The 18,160-nt window shown below is 38.3% G+C and overlaps 1 protein-coding gene across 1 annotated transcript in view; it reads left to right on the top strand.

Moving 5' to 3' along the window:
• The first annotated feature begins 3,167 nt into the window (after positions 1-3,167).
• The window catches only part of LOC110092336 (T-complex protein 1 subunit alpha), a 39,362-nt gene continuing 24,369 nt past the window's right edge, over positions 3,168-18,160 (top strand). Inside the window, exons 1-8 of the mRNA XM_028697487.1 lie at positions 3,168-3,435; positions 3,561-3,625; positions 4,785-4,874; positions 4,980-5,066; positions 5,168-5,227; positions 5,378-5,428; positions 5,516-5,611; positions 10,414-10,479. Of these exons, the coding sequence (XP_028553320.1) occupies positions 3,363-3,435; positions 3,561-3,625; positions 4,785-4,874; positions 4,980-5,066; positions 5,168-5,227; positions 5,378-5,428; positions 5,516-5,611; positions 10,414-10,479 (588 nt within the window). The 5' untranslated portion in view covers positions 3,168-3,362. The remainder of the gene's footprint in view (positions 3,436-3,560; positions 3,626-4,784; positions 4,875-4,979; positions 5,067-5,167; positions 5,228-5,377; positions 5,429-5,515; positions 5,612-10,413; positions 10,480-18,160) is intronic.

Genomic DNA, 18,160 nt, shown 5'->3' with positions numbered 1-18,160 from the left:
CATTTTGAAAGAAGGATTTGATGGCTTTATAAATGGAGGGCCTAGTTATAAGCCAAGTGCTCTTATAAAAATCAAAGTTGAATCCATCTAGACCGGGAGTAGAACTAGAGGCGCTAAAGAAGATTGCCTTCTTAATTTCTTGATTAGTAATGGGCATGATTAGACCCTCAATCATATCCGGAGGAATGATGTTACCAGATGGAATAACTCTCATATCCACTTGCCGTTGGATATGAGTGTTGTAAAGAGCTTTAAAGTGACTAATAGTGGCATTAACAACATCATTATAGGAAGTGGTGGTAGTAGACATAGTGAGAGAGAGAGAGAGACATTTTTTTGTAATGCTTCCTGATACAAATTTTTGAGAAGAGAAACTTTAAATCATCTTCACTATGAGTCATCCATTTCGTTTTAGCCCTTTGCAAAACCCAAGAAGTCCAATTGGAATTAGCATGAACTATTTGATTATTGACATTTTTAAGAGCAAGGGTAATGTCAGGATTGTCATAGCCCGAACTCAGAATTGTGAGAAAGAACTCTTGCTTTTGCTGTAGGGCTTCAATGTGTTTACTCAAGAGATTGGAATTAGCCCAGTTGTTGCCTTTGATAAAAATCTTTACTTGTTTAATCTTATTACATAAATCCAACAATGGTTGCCCATTAGATTTAGCAGAGAAGATGGATATAAGAGTAAACCAGAACTGATCAATATTAGCCCAATAATTCTTGTAAAGAAATATGTCAGATGAAGAAGTCTTTTCTCTAGGCAGAAGAACAATATGATAGTGATCAGAGCATGAAGGACTTTTGACCACATAGTGGGAGTTAGGAAAGGTAGCTAACCAATCATCATTAACCAACATACGATCAAGCTTGATGTGAATAGGCATTTCCAACCTTTGATTAAACCACGTATAAGGGTTACCCACTGATGCAAGATCTTTGAGCTTCATATTGAAAATAGATGCATTGAAGTCATGAAGTTGACTTTGATGTAAGGCATTACCCCCAAGCTTGTCGGATGAGAATCTACAACAATTGAAATCCCCCATTAAAATCCAAGGGGTATCATCTAAAGGAGCAACATAGATGATTTCCTCCCAAAGCGTTTTTCTCTCTTCTTGATTATTGGAGGCATAGATAACAGATAAGATAAAATGTTTAGTTAAACCAAAATAGACTTTACCAGTAATCATCTGAGAAGAGATAAAGGAAGGATTGAATGCAATCCTGTCACTTGACCATTTGATCCAAATTTTATCCGAATTGGAGCAATAAAAATTATTGAAACTATCTTCCTTTTCAAAGAGAAGGAGGGTGTTGAAGAAATAAGTATCAAACAAAGCTGTAAGGTGGGTCCTGTTTTCCAAAATCCAAAACATGTCAAGACCCTAAGATTGGGCCATTCTTTTGCAGCAAAAAACCTTATCAGAGGAGGAGAAACCTCTGATATTCCAAGATGCAATGGAGGGACTAATCATTTATTTTTTTGTGTTTGGGGGTTTTTTAGCTCTCCCCCTTAAGGATTTTGATTGTGAGGCAATATTGGCTTTACTCGATGAGTTGTCAAGTATCTCCTCTTTAGAGAAAGAAGAAGTGTATGTGGATAGTGTATATTGCCCAGTGTTACAAGGTTTAAGTACATTAAATATGTTTTTGGAAGCCTCATTTGTAGAAATCAGAGATTCTGGAGACACCTTATCATGTTGCTCTGGAGGTAAATTGGTGGGGGAATTTAGGTTAGGTAGGTGGTGTTGTTCTGGAGTGGAAGGTTCTCAGGTGCGACTTTGAGGGAGGGTGTTGGGATGGGTGGATTTGTGGAAGAGATGGGTAAAGGAATGGAGTCATTAGCACCACTGAGATTGAAAGTAGGAGCATTTAGGATTACTTGAGGTGGATTAAAGGATGTTGAGGGGTTGGAGTTTATGTTTAGTATGGGACTGGTGACATGTTGGGGGGAGGGTGGGATTTTAAGAGGAGATTTTGTAGTTGGGAGGGAAGATGGTTTAGATGAAGAGTTTTCGGGTTGGTTATTTGGTATTGGGGGTCGGGACAGAGTTCTGTGTTGGGGTTGATGAGAGAAACTGCGACCTCTAGGAGGAGGGATGTTGGGAGGGCTCGGGTTTGTATTAGAATGGCAAGCAAATGAGGTATGAGCAATAAAATTGCAATGAGTACACAGCTCCGATTTTCATTCGTATTGCACTTTAAGGTGAATCACTTTATCTTCCAAGGAGATAGGAATGAAATCCGGATATTTTGAAGTGGAAGACACTTGAATGCAGATTCGGGCATACATCAACCTAGTTTTTGCCGCAGTTAAAGCATCAACTGCAATAGGGATTCCGATTTTAGACACTATCCTTGACATTCCTTCAAAGTTCCAGCAGACAAGGGGTAGGTCAATGATCTTGACGCAGATAGGTATAGAAGAAAAATTTTCTCTAGTAGGTTGAAAAAGTGGTGTCTATTTTTGAAAGATAAACGGTTTTTCTAAGAAATACCAAGCCCATTTTGACCAAACCATGTCAAAATCTTCCAGTACCGTGAATTTAAACAGGAAAAAACCGTCACTGAGGGCGATAAGTTTAAAATTACCTTTAAATTTCCAGACTCTATTTGCCGTAGCAAGCAGCGACTCATAAAAAGGACGCTTACCCAGAGAATATCCGACAAAAAAGAGATCCCATTCAGGAGCAACTGCAACAATCTTCTCTTTGTTAAATGGAACAATCTCTTCTGGAGTATCCAAGAAGGAAATCGGGAGGGCAATTGAGGGAGTTTCTGGAGCAGCTGCAATATTCGACCATAGCCGATTTAAGTTTATAGGAATCAGAGGAGTAGCTGATGAAGACAGAGGGGGGAAGTCATGAGGAGAGAGGGATGGATCCATGGAAAAGAATATTGTCGACGGCAAGAGGGGCCTGATCGAAAAAGTGAAATCGCATGGGGGAAGGAGAGCGCAAGTCGGCTAGGATTTTTTTCTCTTATTGTACGTTCGTAATGCATGATTTTATATTTTACATATAATTTTTTTATAAAATTAATATTATTTAATATTTTTTAATAAGATTAATATTATTTAATATTTTTTAATAAAATTAATATTATTTAATATTTTTTATTTATTATTATGATGTCCGATTGCCCTGAATCCTGATTATTCAAAATCGGTTTAGGGTTTGATCTGGACGACGAACCGCACAGGGCAGCCCGGCCAGACAACTTGGCCTCCAAACTTCGAGCATCATCGCTATCTTATTTACGTTTCCAATATATTGGCTCCATTCGACTATTCGAGGCGCCATCACCTACTAGGGTTTTCTCCACAGCAAGCCCATTGCGCGGTCTGACTGCCACTAATGGCGATGATGGCTCAGACACCGGACATCCTCGGTGAGCGGCAGTCGGGTCAAGATGTTCGAACTCAAAACGGTACTGATCTTTGTACTCTTTAATCCTTCATTTATTTCACAAAGAGGCATGATTTAAGCCAGGCTGGTCTACCTTTCCAATTCTCTGATTGCATTTTCTGTTCTCGTTTATAAATATTGAACAAGTGGTCGCGTGCCAAGCGGTTGCCAACATTGTCAAGTCATCACTCGGTCCTGTTGGGCTCGACAAGGTTAGGAATTTCTGTGATCTGAGGTTAAATCATCATATAGATACTTTTTGCTTGTTTTATATTCGTTTTGCAGAAGTTTAGGAACTATTGTTCGCTAATCAGCTGTCACTTGTTTTGCTCGATTTAGGTATCTTAAGTTTTGATTTTTGTAGAATAACCTCTCCGCAAATGTTGTTGGGTCTTCTGTGATCTATTACAAGTAGTAGACATGGTTCTGTCACCTACAAAGCATTTTTTTTTGTGTTAACTTGTGTTCTTAGTTGCTCTATATTTTTATCCCAAGCGTGATGTTGAACTTTACCAATAGTGGTTTCATATAGTATTTTCACATCTCAGTCAGTGCATTACATTGGGTGTATTATTGCCTTTCAAGTTTACCGTTGGTGTATGGCTTACTTTGGTTTTCTTTTCTTTTACCTGCCAAACTTGATTGATCTGCAATGTAGCATGTTCTAAGGTCCTTTTTTTTGTTAAAGTTGCACAAAATATGCTTTCTTGGATCTGTTTATCGAAAATATTGCAAATTTATTTGGTAAAATGAGCGTTATATCTTTTGGAACATGACTTGCTATTATTAATATGATGAAATTCATAGATGCTAGTTGATAGCATCAGTCATGTGACTGCATTGGTTGCATTTTTGCATCTGGTTTACTATATGATACTCAAAATGGAGGCCTTAGATGGTTTGGTCACATTAAACAGAGGCCTTCTGATAACCCGGTTGAGAAATTTGAGGTATTATATTTGACTTATGTTAAGAAAGGTAGAGGTAGACCTAAAAAGACTTGGTTAGAAAATATTAGAAATGATCTTCCTTTATTAGATTTAAATGAGAATTTGACTTTTAACATGACACAATAGAAAAAAAGTATTCATATAGCCGACCTCTCGTAGTGGGACAAAGGCTTGATGTTGTTGTTGGTTTACTATTGTTACTTAGGTTTCATTCTCTTGTACCTGCCAAACTTGATTAATCTGTAATGTGACAGGGAACATGTCATAAGTTATTTATTTATTTGTTTTTGTATTTTTGGTTGAAGTTGCACTAAATATGCTTTCTTGAATATGCTTGTTGAAAACATCTCAAAATTATTTGCTATAATCAGTGTTATATATGTTGGAATACAACTTGTTATTGATATGATGAACCTCATAGATGCTAGTTGATGACATTGGTGATGTGACAATTACTAATGATGGGGCTACGATACTCAAAATGCTAGAAGTTGAGCATCCGGCTGCCAAGGTAATCAGTCATTAAATAATTGCTTGCATTATATGTGCATGATCTATCTTGGTTAAATGTTTAAATTTACAGAAGTTTTTTTTTGGCAACTTTTGAAAAGTTTAGGTTCTTGTAGAATTAGCTGAACTTCAGGATCGTGAAGTTGGAGATGGGACAACTTCTGTTGTTATTGTAGCTGCAGAGTTGCTAAAGGTGGCCTTGTTTTCTATATTTTCGTAAAGCTTATGCTTCTTGCAAAATGTTTTTTGTTAATTATTTAATATTTGTGGAAACTGGTATTTATTTTATTGCAGAGGGCAAATGACCTTGTTAGGAATAAAATTCATCCAACATCAATAATCAGCGGTTACAGAGTAAGATTTAGACTGCTTTGTATAGATGGATATGGTGATTGATCAATATTTCTCATTTGGATATTGCTTTGCATGCCCTTTGGCATTTGAATGTGAGTAATATAGGCTTGTGATTTATATGGCATCATTTTTGCCTATTGTGTTCATTAGCTTGCAATGAGGGAAGCATGCAAGTATGTTGATGAAAAGCTTGCTGTCAAGGTGAGTTCTATAATGATTACATTGTTACCATTTATGTTTCTTTTTGCTCAACATTGACTTTTCATGGACTTTAATTTGCATATTCAGGTTGAAAAACTTGGAAAGGACTCGCTTGTAAACTGTGCCAAGACTAGCATGTCTTCAAAGCTTATTGGCACTGATAGTGACTTCTTTGCAAATTTGGTTAGACAAACACAATCCTTGTATTTAAGTCCATATTCTACTTTTTCTTAATCAAATTCAAATGAAAATTTTTATGTAATATCCAAAACAACTCAATTTACTTATTCTATTGCTGCCAGGTATCATTTTGATTTATTTCTGTTGTACGGATATAAATGATTGTTTCCTTTAGCAATTTTGAAAACAAATATGAGTTAGTTTCACATTCATCTATTTCCACAATTGTTTTCCTTGTTGGATATGATTGCTCCAATGTTGTTGGCTTAATCTATTAATTTTTGTATAACTTTTTGTTTTCTATGCTTGGATTATGCACATAGATAAGGTTATTTTTTCTTATATTTGCTATATGAGACTGCTTAATTGGTATGCAATAGCAACATAATCAAGGAAACCATATTCTAGGATGAAAGAAAATGGCTAATAACTATGTTCTTAATTTGGTGAAATGTTTTACGTTGAAAGTGAATTATATATACAAATTCATTAACTAGGAGCATATTTAGGAAGATGTTGGATTGTAGAATATCTTTTGATATTAGTGTCTAGGAAACATAGCTCGAAGAATGAGGTTTATTGTTCCATTCATCTTTGCGGAGGTTTTGGATCTTGATCATCTATGAATTTTGGGCATTAATGGAGACATTACATGTGGGCTCTAGATTCGATTAATCTAAAGAAAGTTGGAGGCATACATTCATTTGTGATTCATACAATAAAGAATAAGTATTTACTGTAGTGTTTCTATATGAGTTGAATAACACTTAAGTATTATAGGGTATGTCCATTATGCAGACCTCAACTACCAAACATGTATTTTTAAGTTAAGAACATATTAGAAATCTATTATTCGGTTTATATAATAGTAATAAAGCAATAAATAATTTAAGATTTTATTTGAATGAAGTTATACACAAATATGCATGCTAAAAGAGATGCAAACTAATCTATGAAGTGATTGTTGGAATCCAATTCTTATGATCTCTTTTTGGATGGAACTTGATTCTTTGATCTTTTTTAGGAAACGATTGGTGGGATCCATGCCTTCGGACATTTATCAAGCTTGAAAGTTGAAAGCTCATATCTATGCACGTTCCATTATATCTCGAGGTGTCAAAATGAGGTCATGTTTGGGTCTGACCCGAAGTTGACCCAACCCAAATCCGGTGAACATGAACCCGGCCTGTTTAATAAATGGATAAAAAATGTTCACTCGAACCCAACCCGCTAGCAACCCAAATGATCCTAACCTAACTTGATAACCCGTTTTGATAAAAAAACATATATAACTTGTAAACCATATATTTAGGTTAATTAATAAAAAATAAGACAATCACACCAGAGAATAAAATAATTTAAGGTAAAAATATTAAACGGGTCAACTTTTGGGTCAAAATTGGATTGGTGTGTTAATCCGAGCTGAACCTGACTCATTTAATAATAACAGTAACAGACATGAACTCGGATTTTTTGGGTCGGGTTGTCTGGATAGGTCATTTATTGGCACCTCTAAACACATGGATATATTCTAATGTATTAGAAGGACCAAATTTTAAGATTGAAAAATGTTAAATGTATAAAAAGAGATAGAGGTAACAATCCGTTGCATTTTTTTTGGGAAAAAAGGCAAAAAGATACAAAGAGAGTGATGGAGGGAAATAAAACGAGATATATAAAGAGGCGCAAATAAAGAGAGTCAAAGATAGATAGAGAATGATATGAATAGAAAGGGATATAACTAGATAGATGTAGAATTGTATACTATGAAATTAAAAAGGCATATGCCGAGGATCTTAGGAAAAAAATAAGTTGGGCTAAAGAGAGGAGGGCGGGGGGGTTCCTCAAAGAGATAGAAGGAGGTACAACACATGTTTTTACAAATTTCTAGTTATTGGAGGTGTAATGATGGGAGTATTTTCGTGGTCAATGAAGGAGATATGTTTGTTGATTGTGGAGTATTATTGGAGAATCTTTGCCATCATCCAACTAATTGGCTTATAAAAAGTTCAAAAATATGGAGCAATTGATACATTATAAACAATTGTTATATTTGAATCAATCTCGATCATTCGATCAAGAACATCATGATTCATGTTTTCACAATCTCCATGTAATAATGGTAGAGCAAGACAATGCTTCTTTTGAATCGACACAATCAAATTACTTCAAGATTCATGGGGATCTTTGGAATAAACACTAATCTAAGGTTTCAATATGGATTTGACCATCCAAGTCGATTAATATTCAACATCAATCTGAAAGAAATCCAACCATATGATTTTCTATCCATCAACATGGATCTCTTAGATCAAAGGCTTTATCATTTCGTCCATTACCCCAAGAGGATGATGGCCTAGTTGCAATATTAATGACGAGGTATTTTGATGCTTAGCCCTTCGATTGATCAGAAGACCAAAATTCCCTTTAACCAGGGTTTTTCTGTTTAGCATAACTCATAGTAAAATGTCTTCTTCATCCACCCTCTACCTCGTCAATGTTAAACTACATTTTGCTCAAATAGTTTGTTAGAGGAAGTTAAAGATTAATCCCAAACCTTCTTATTCTTTTGAGAAGGTTCTTTTGAGCTATCATTTCCTTCAAAACTACTCTCATACGCTTGATTGTTTTCCTGGGATACAAACCTGAGGTTCGGACAACGTTTTTTTTTTTTTTTGGTAATGTGTTTGAAGCTAGTCTTCACTCTTAACGACATACACTCAAATAAGCTCTGCATGCTTGAGATCATTTCCAACATACAGCAAATTTAGGTACAGTTTGTTTGATGGTTGATTTAAAAAATCCTTCATGGCGATTTGTTATGTTTACTCATTCCTGGAATTTCACTTTGATCTTTTGGTATTTTGTGGCAATTTACTAAATCATTTGAGATTTATGTATTAATTAGGAGTTAATGAAGTGTATTAAGGTATTAATGATGTGTATTCATATCTTTTCTACATACAATTAAGCTATTTTGTTTTAGAAAAGGCTAGTTTTTCATTGGGTAACCTAATATAGTCAAATAGGGCTATAAAAGTTCTGAACGAAGCTTATTTTCAAGCTTCCCGGGCTCATATTTAATTTTGGCAGTCTCTTCATATATTTTTTTAGATTTTTATTTGTTTAATTTATCCTTTTGGATAATATTATGTTTGATTTTGAATGTTTGTAGGATTATATTTAATTTTAGGTAGTATTAGATTTGATTTCATAGTTTCTACTTTCTGGTTTTATCTTTGTAACTTCTAGAAATAAAGATTGATGGCTTTTATAAGATAATTGACTATTGATGATTGATTGATTGAAATTATTCTTGAGTGTTCTCTCTTGATTCCAGTTGTATATATGATTCTCTTCCAATTCTGCATGCGGAATCTCTATCCTTTATCCTTTCCACTTTCATCTTTCTTCTATTAGTCAGTTTACTAAATGACCAACTATCTTTCTACCATGCAGATAACTTTTTTTTCTGCAAGCAGTGAGTTTCGATCCTCCTAAACTTTGAAGTGCATTGCATATTAACACTCTTGCACATGTTCGCCACTTTGAGCACACGGGATGAATTTAACATGATTCTTTTTCTAACGCCAAGCAAAAACACTTATAATATATACTCCGACTCCAATTCGATGGTATTATTAGGCTTTCTTCAGCATCATGATATTTATTGTTTTTGCTTATACTAGTATGCTGATTTTTGGAGTTGGGACAATGGCCCAATCAACGATATTTTAACTGTGCGTTTCTATTACTAGTTGAAAATTATTTCTAACCCCTACTACTGCTCACGCTCTACTTTAAAAGAAAAATATAAAAATATAGATCAAGTTGGTAAATTTTTTTAGGGAATTTAGAAGGCAATGATGAAACTTTAAAGGTTTTGTGATGGTTGTCCTTGTCATTTCAGGTCATTATTAACTCTAGGATCTAGTTTTCTTCTTTAAAATTTTACAATAAAAAAATTACTAGTATTTCAATAAAAATGCAGGAGATTTACACATATGCTATCAACATGTGTCAACTTACAGAAGTGCCACCCATAAAAAATGAATTAGCAAACTAATGCATGTGTTTACCATGATTAAACCATTGAGAATTTGACGAAAGAGAAAATTATTGGTTGGTTTTTATTGTGAATTTTGATGTATGAGTGAGAATTTGACGATTGTATATAATGGGTGTTATTTTTGTAAATATGCATGATTTAGATGATATGTATAAAAATATCCCAAATATCTCTCTTTATTGGTATCTTTTAACTTTAGTATTCATAAATTTCTTGTTTGCATTGGTCGCATTCTCTATTAGACAGGTTTTAGCATTACTTATAGTTAAATTCAGAGAATTGGAGAGGAAAATAGACATTCTTTTATTCCAAAAACTATCTATATTTATATATCTATACAAGATATCTTAATAAAGGAAACAAATAATTACATAATAATGCATAATTGTACTAATATAATTATTCCTAAATCATCCACTCAAATATGAAGGGAGGTTGGCATGATCCAGGTGAGCCTCCCATTGAATCCCCATGCTGGCCATGGGATCAAGAGGTAAGGGACGATTGGGATGGCTGGGACTGTATTTGACACCTAAAAAAATTGATCTGTTGGTTCTGATTTATTGTTAAGCCATTTCTCCCCCGCCTCGCTCCTAACACACCCACTCACTTAAATATGGCAACCATACATTAAACCTATTTTTCAGGAGAATTTAGCTGTATTTAAGAGTATTCCTCTTTTGAACTTAATTTTGTTTTATTTATTTTATGTTTGCTTTGCCGTACTTTTATTTAGGTTGTTGATGCTGTTCAAGCAATAAAGACAACAAACGCAAGAGGGGAGGTGAAATATCCTATCAAGGTTAGCTTTCACAAGGCTAAATTTATTTTCTCATACATCAAGTGTTTACCTAGTAGATTTATTAATAAAAAACTTGATTGATTATAGGATCTATAGTTTCGCATTCAAATTTATTAAGAGAAATTTCGGCTGGTACATTTTTAATGTTGCATAAGATTCTTTATTTCCTATGCTCAATACCGTGAACACCTTGAATAGAAAATTAAATAGTAGAAATTTTTAGGGGGTCATACTTCCATATGCCCACAAACCTGAATTTGTTTTCATACCTTTTAAGTTTCATGGATCCTATGATGTTGACTGGCCCTTTCACAGAGCTCCTAACACATGGTCACGCAGGGTAGATCTTATTGCAAGGGAAGATTTCTCTATCAAACACCTTTTCACTTGGCAGCTTTTGATCAAAGCTTGATGGATCTTTGCTTGTTGTATGCTTAAGTTGACCAACTCTAATGGTTCGGCTTAGGTGCTTTTTAAGTGTTTCATAAGCGGGTAATTTGACTTTGAACTTTCTGGCTTCTATCTTTACTTGGACAGTCTAGATGCCATGCAAGCTAAGCCCAAATTTGAGTTCATATTGATGGGGACATCAGCTCGTGGAAGGTTTATCAGTGGCATGGTCGCCGATCTACGGCCACGATCTAGTCTTTGTATTTCTGAGTCATTTATGCTATTTTATTATTTATGTATTTTCTATTTTCTTAGTGTCATTATGTTTTTCCGTTTGTACCCCTTTAGTGGGAATTGTCGTGTATGAGCGCAAAGGGAAAGTTGGTCTTTTATTTTTTTGAGTCCATTGTACTTGGCTATTTATAGCCTCTTGTATGATGTTTGAGCGTAATGAATGATTGCTTATGAATATTTCTGCATGGATGAGTTTGAGAGAGCTTGAGAGTTCTAATGGAGAGAGATCCCTAGGAGAGGGAGGTTTGCGCAACGCTCACCAACCTAGATAAGTTGGGTTCGTGGTTTCTTTCGTTTATCTCGTTTTCTTTCCTTCCTTTTGTTTCTTCCTTCTCCTTTCCACCCTCACTTACCTGCCGGATTCCACCACACCTGAATCCCGTTCCCCTACCTCCTAACCCCACGGCCAAAACCCCCAACCCGAGCCTCCATACCGCCGGCTCCAGCCATCTAGCCGCCGGCTCCCACTCCCCCTTTCCCATTAAGTTCCATTGCCTAATTGGGATTGGATATTTTGGCACAGATTTTTGAATTAAAATTTGTTCAATTTGCAATTTAAATCTTTCCTAAAATATCAAATTTATTTTAGGAAAGTTCCTAAATTAAACCTATTTGAATTTTAAATTTGGGTTTAATTTAAACTTTCCCTCTTTACTAAACCCAATTAGGAAGCCCTCAATCCTCTCACTAATTACTCCCCCTCTCCTTAATGCCGCCAGCCCCCCCTTGCTTGGATTAGGAATTATTTCTTAAATCAACACCTTTGCTTTAGGAAACTATTTCAAATCCCCTTGATCTATGCTGGCCGAATTTGCCTAAGAGCCTCAAATTATTAAATTATTTCCTAAACCAAATATTGGAATTAGGAAATAAATCCCCATCCCTATCCCCCTTACTGCCGCCGACCTCCTTCTCCCTAATTGCCTCTCTCTCTCTCTCTCTCTCATATCTCATCTATCCCTCTTTAATACCCCAAGTAAATTGATGCCTTAGTTTCTCCTTCCAACTCTCCTACCTCCTAAGCATAGAAATCTGAAATTTCTCTCAGATTTTGGCTCCAAAATCTGAAACTATTTCCAGATTTTTGAAAAGGGGACTTAGGAATTATCCTCCCTTCACTTGTAAGAGAAAATCCTTTCTCTTTGCTACTACTCAAGAGGCATATCAAATACTAAGGAGATCTTGTCTTCCACCACCCATGAATGACGGATCCGGAGATTGAATATGGATTAACGTGGGACGAGGACGACTTCACCGACTTCCTACAATCCACCTTCTTCGACATTAATCCAAGGATTGATCACACCGTCGAGGACTATATCGAACGCATTCTGGACACCTTAGTGGAAGCAATCGACAAACACTTCGAAGGCGTCGAGTGGAGGATCTCCACCATTCATTTGCGAAGGTTTCTCTTTCCTCTTTCATTATATTTCCTAACTCTAAATTCTCTTGGAATTGATGACAATCACGACGGACAATTCTCTACCGCTCATGCTAAAGCTTAGTAAACGTAGGGTTTGAGTGCACCTTTATGTTTACTAGTCATTGTTGTTAGATTAGGGATTTCCTTGAAACTACTACTTGCCATTGTATTGTTTTCTATTTTATTTTGGAAGTTTCAAATCTCTTGCCACGTGATTTAGCCTAAGCGGGTGTGACCCTTTATTTGTTTTGATTTGTCATTTTAAACTGCTGTGAGTTTTGTTTTATAATTATTCTAATCAAGAGTTGTGCAAAATCTAAGTGAATTAAAGCATTTCATGCTTAGTCTTGTATCATCTGGTATCAGAGCATGGTATGCTCTTGCATGTCTTAGGATTCATGGTAGTTTTCTTTTCTGCATATCCTATTTGCATTGCTGTCATTTAGAAGACTGTTAGGTTGCTGCCCTGTCTGCTTTTCCTATCATTCTGCATCATATCTTTGTGTTTTATTCATCTTAATTGCTGCCCTTTACATCCTAGTCTTGTTTGGAGTCCCGTAGTAACTTCCAATGGACCCGGAATAACTAGGAAAGACTTTAGACTTGTTGGTAGGCCAAATGAACAACATTAACTAGCAACTTAAGAAAAACCAAGCGGATCTAGCTGAGCTTCGTAGGAACACCACTGAGAGATTTGATACACTTGAGCGAGCTAGAGATCACCCAACTCCCTACACCCCATCTAGACCACCTTCTATGTATGGGGATGAACCCTACACCGATGAGAGGCAACATCGTGCCAATCATCGAGCTCCGTACCACGAACATGTCCCACGCCATGATTCAGATTTGGATGAGAGGCAACACCGTGCCAATCATCGAGCACCCTACCACGGACATGACCCACGTCATGATCCTGATGCACCACTTATGAAAAATATTAAGGTTGATGCTCCTACCTTTGATGGCACACTCGATCCTTAGCTCTTCTTGGACTGGGTCAAATGTATGGACAGTTTCTTTAAGTGGTATGACATATATGAGGCTAGGAAGGTTAGTTTTGCAGAGATGAAACTCATTGGTAGGGCGAGTCAGTTTTGGGCCAACTTAGAGAGCCTTAGAGAAGCTAGGAATGATTACCCAATTGTAGATTGGCCGTCCATGAAGCGGGAACTCAAGAAGAAGTACTTGCCTTCATCGTACTTCCCCCGACTATTGGACAGGTGGAATAGGCTGACCCAAGACAACAAACCAGTGAAGGAGTACATCTCTTTCGATGACTTCTTGATTCGCTGCAAAGGGGAGACCTCTACCACCCCCGCGCAGATCTTATCTATGTTTCGTACCGGGTTGCGAGAGGATCTTCATAATGAGTTGTTTGCCGGGAACGTCACTACACTGGAAAATGCCTATAGCTTAGTGCTTGATCTAGAGGAGACCCGAGTGGTTCACATGACTCTAGACCCTCCTACAGATTAGCCAGTAGTTCCACCCCACACTCTTCTGCTACCCGACCCACTTCTGGGAACACGACCCGACCACCCACGAGTCCTACTACACCTAGATCTGACTTTAGAGGCAAACCTCCCACCCCGGATACCCCTCTATACAGTCCCGGGACCAAATGCTTTCGATGCCAGGGGTATGGGCATATCGCTTCTCAGTGCTCCAGCCCTTATAAAGTCTCGATCATCGAGGATATTACTGAGGACGATCTCGAGCCCGAGGTTGATCAGATCCACCAAGTTGAGGAAGAAGATGAATACTTCGAGGAGGATGATGATACTGAAGTCCTCCATTGCCTTCAGAAATTGGATACCTCTCCCATCTGCGTGGTGAGATACGCGTTATCCCACTCGACACCCACGAATGATTGGTGTAGGACCTTGATTTTTCACACCTACACCAAGATCAATGATAAAAACTGCAAGGTCATCGTGGATAGTGGTAGCTGCATAAATGTTGTTTCCTCCAGCATGGTATCCCAGTTAGGTCTGTCTGCCGTTCCTCCTCCCAACCCGAATAAGGTAGCATGGGTCAACTCCACTGCCTTGGAGGTGAAGGAACGAAGCCACGTGCCCATCTCCTTTGCCACTTATAAGGAGAATGTCTGGTGTGATGTGTTGATGATGAATGTGGACAAATCTTGTTAGGTCGTCCTTGGATCTACGATAACGATGTCCACATTTTTGGGCGTTCGAATACCTGCATATTCGAACATGCAGGCAAAAAGATTAAGCTTTTGTCATCGCAGTCTCGGGTTACGGATGACACAAAATCCAACCCAGTCAAATCTAAGAAAGGAGTAAACCTTGTCACCGCTAAGGTCCTAACCGTTGAGATTGCTCAAGGTGCCCCTCTTTTCGCCTTAGTAGGCCGTGAGATTCCCACCGAATCTGACGAGCCCATTCCTCAGGAAGTGCAGCCTATCTTAGGGCAGTATACTGATGTCTTTCCCGATGATCTTCCAGATCAGTTACCACCTCTTAGAGACATCAAACATGCCATAGACTTCGTCCCTGGAGCCTCCCTCCCGAACCTACCTCACTATCGCATGAACCCCAAGGAACATGCCGAACTTAAGAAGCAGGTTGACGAGTTACTGCATTGAGGTTTCATTAAGGAGAGTCTGAGTCCGTGTGCGGTGCCGGCTCTTCTCACCCCGAAGAAGGACAGATCGTGGAGAATGTGTTGATAGCTGCGCTATTAACAAGATCACCGTCAAATATCGATTCCCTAGTCCGATGATTGATGATATGCTTGATATGATGACGGGTGCCACACTATTCTCTAAATTGATCTCAAAAGTGGGTACCACAAGATCCGGATCCGACCCGGAGATGAGTGGAAAACTGCCTTTAAGACCAAGGATGGTCTCTACGAGTGGTTAGTCATGCCTTTTGGGCTTAGTAAAGCCCCTAGCACCTTTATGCGAATCATGACTCAAGTGCTGCGTCCTTTTATGGGAAAGTTTGTCATCGTCTACTTTGACGACATTCTTATCTACAGTCATTCCATCAATCAGCACTTAGACCACTTGAGGCAAGTTTGTGAGGTCTTAAGGAATGAGCAACTATATGCCAACCCGAATAAATGCACCTTCCCAGTAGATCGCATCATTTTCCTGGGCTTCATCGTTTCAGCCCAAGGGGTTTTCGCAGACCCCGAGAAGGTGAGGGCCATTGTTGAATGGCCATCCCTCAGAACATCCGGGAAGTCCGCAGCTTCCACGAATTAGCCATTTTCTATAGGAGATTCATTCGGAATTTCAGCACTATCGTTTCTCCTATCACTGATTGCCTGAAGAAGGGTGATTTCCACTGGACCCCGGCCGCTACCAGAGCTTTTGATGATATCAAGCATAAAATGGTGGAAGGCCCAGTGATTCGGCTTCCTGATTTCTCCAAAGCCTTCGAAGTAACTTGCGATACTTCAGGGGTCGGAATTGGAGGAGTCCTCTCCTATGAAGGTCACCCAGTTGCTTACTTCAGTGAGAAACTTAATGATATCCGGCAGCGTTATTCTACTTATGACAAAGAGTTTTACGCCGTGATCCAATCACTTCGTTATTGGCGACATTACTTGCTCCCGCAAGAGTTCGTCATTTTTTCGGATCATGAAGCTCTGCGTTATATCAACTCCCAAAAGAAATTAAATGCATGCAATGGTCGATGGGTTGAGTTCCTCCAGGAGTATTCGTACAACCTTAGACATAAGGAAGGAGTTGAAAATAAGGCTGCCGATGCTCTCAGTCGTCGTATGATAACCACCACTAAAATGAGAGCCGAAGTCGTGGGATTTGACCAAATAAAGAGGGATTATTTGGAATGCCCGACTTCAAGGAGACCTACACTCTCTTGTCCACAGGCAGCACGCGCCTTGTGGACAATTTCCTATTGGAGGATGGATATCTCTTCAAAGCCCAGAGTCTTTGTATCCCGAGCACCTCCCTTAGGGAATTTCTGGTCTGGGAACTCCACGCCGGAGGCCTCACTGGGCACTTCGGACGGGACAAGACTATCGAATCCGTGGAGTATCGTTTCTTTTGGCCTGGCCTGAAGAGAGATGTTGGTCGGCTGGTCAGTCGGTGTCACACCTATCAACTGGCCAAGCAACGTAAGCAGAACACGACTCTTTACACTCCCCTACCTGTCCCCAGTTGTCCTTGGCAGGATGTTAGTATGGACTTTATCTTAGGCCTGCCCAAGACACTCCGTAGGCACGATGCCATTTGTGTGGTAGTTGACCGGTTTTTTAAAATGACACATTTCATTCCATGTTCCAAAACATCCGATGCCTCTCACATTGTGAAGTTATACTTCAATGAGGTCGTCCGTTTATATGGTTTACCCAAAACCATTGTTTCAGATAGAGATGTGAAGTTCACTAGCTATTTTTGGAAAACACTATGGATGAAAATGGGCACGCACCAAACTTCAATTTTTCACTGTCTTTCACCCACAGACAGATAGTTAGACCGAGGTAGTTAATAAGAGTCTGGGTAATTTTCTACGGTCCCTGATTGGTGAGCACATTAGAGATTGAGATTCCATTCTACATACTGCTGAGTTTGCTTACAATAATTCCATTAATCGAACCACAGGTCTAAGTCCTTTTGAAATTGTATACGAGTTCAAACCTAAACAGTCGTTAGATTTGATACCATGTGTTCTAGGTATAGAATTTCTGAGTCTGCATCATCATTTGTATCTCATTTGCATGAGCTTCATAAGGAAATTGCACAACAAATTGAAAGGAATAATAGTGAATATAAACTACATGCAGACTTGAAACGACGCTTTAAAACTTTTGAGGTTGGTGACTCTGTGATGTTGCGGATTCGTCCGGAACGGTTCCCACCGGGAACAGTTAAGAAATTGCATGTATAGAGTGTTGGACCTTTCAAAATACTTAAGAAAATTATCGATAATGCCTATGTAGTAGATCTGCCTGCAGAGTTCAATATAAATCCCTCTTTTAACATAGAAGACTTAGTGGCGTATGAAGGTCCTGATTTTAACCCACCAAATCCACTAATAAAACACCCTTGTGTGAACCCACCTTATGAGATCCCAAACCTACCTCCACTACCAGATATTCCGAATTTTCCCATGGCAGAGTAGGTGGAGGCAATCCTAAGTGATGAGATCATATCCCCAAGAGGAGGACGAAGGAGGTATTTGATCAGGTGGAAAGGAAAGCCCTAGTTAGAGGATACGTGGCTAGATCGCGAGGAATTGCAGCAGATTGACCAGGATGCACTAGAGATCTACGAGAGCGCTAGAGATACTTACTCGACGGAGTCGAGTTTTCTCCTACCCCGGGAGAATGATGGGGACATCAGCTCGTGGAAGGTTTATCAGAGGCGTGGTCACCGATCTATGGCCACGATCGAGTCTTTGTATTTATGAGTCATTTATGTTATTTTATTATTCATGTATTTTCTATTTTCTTAGTGTCATTATGTTTTTTTCGTTTGTACCCCTTCAGTGAGAATTGTCGTGTATGAGCCCAAAGGGCAAGTTGGTCTTTTATTTTCTTGAGTCCATTGTACTTGGCTATTTATAGCCT

Source organism: Dendrobium catenatum, unplaced genomic scaffold (assembly GCF_001605985.2).
Source record: "Dendrobium catenatum unplaced genomic scaffold, ASM160598v2 fragScaff_scaffold_943, whole genome shotgun sequence".
NCBI classification, from domain to species: Eukaryota; Viridiplantae; Streptophyta; class Magnoliopsida; order Asparagales; family Orchidaceae; genus Dendrobium; species Dendrobium catenatum.
This window is presented reverse-complemented; position numbering and strand designations above follow the sequence as displayed.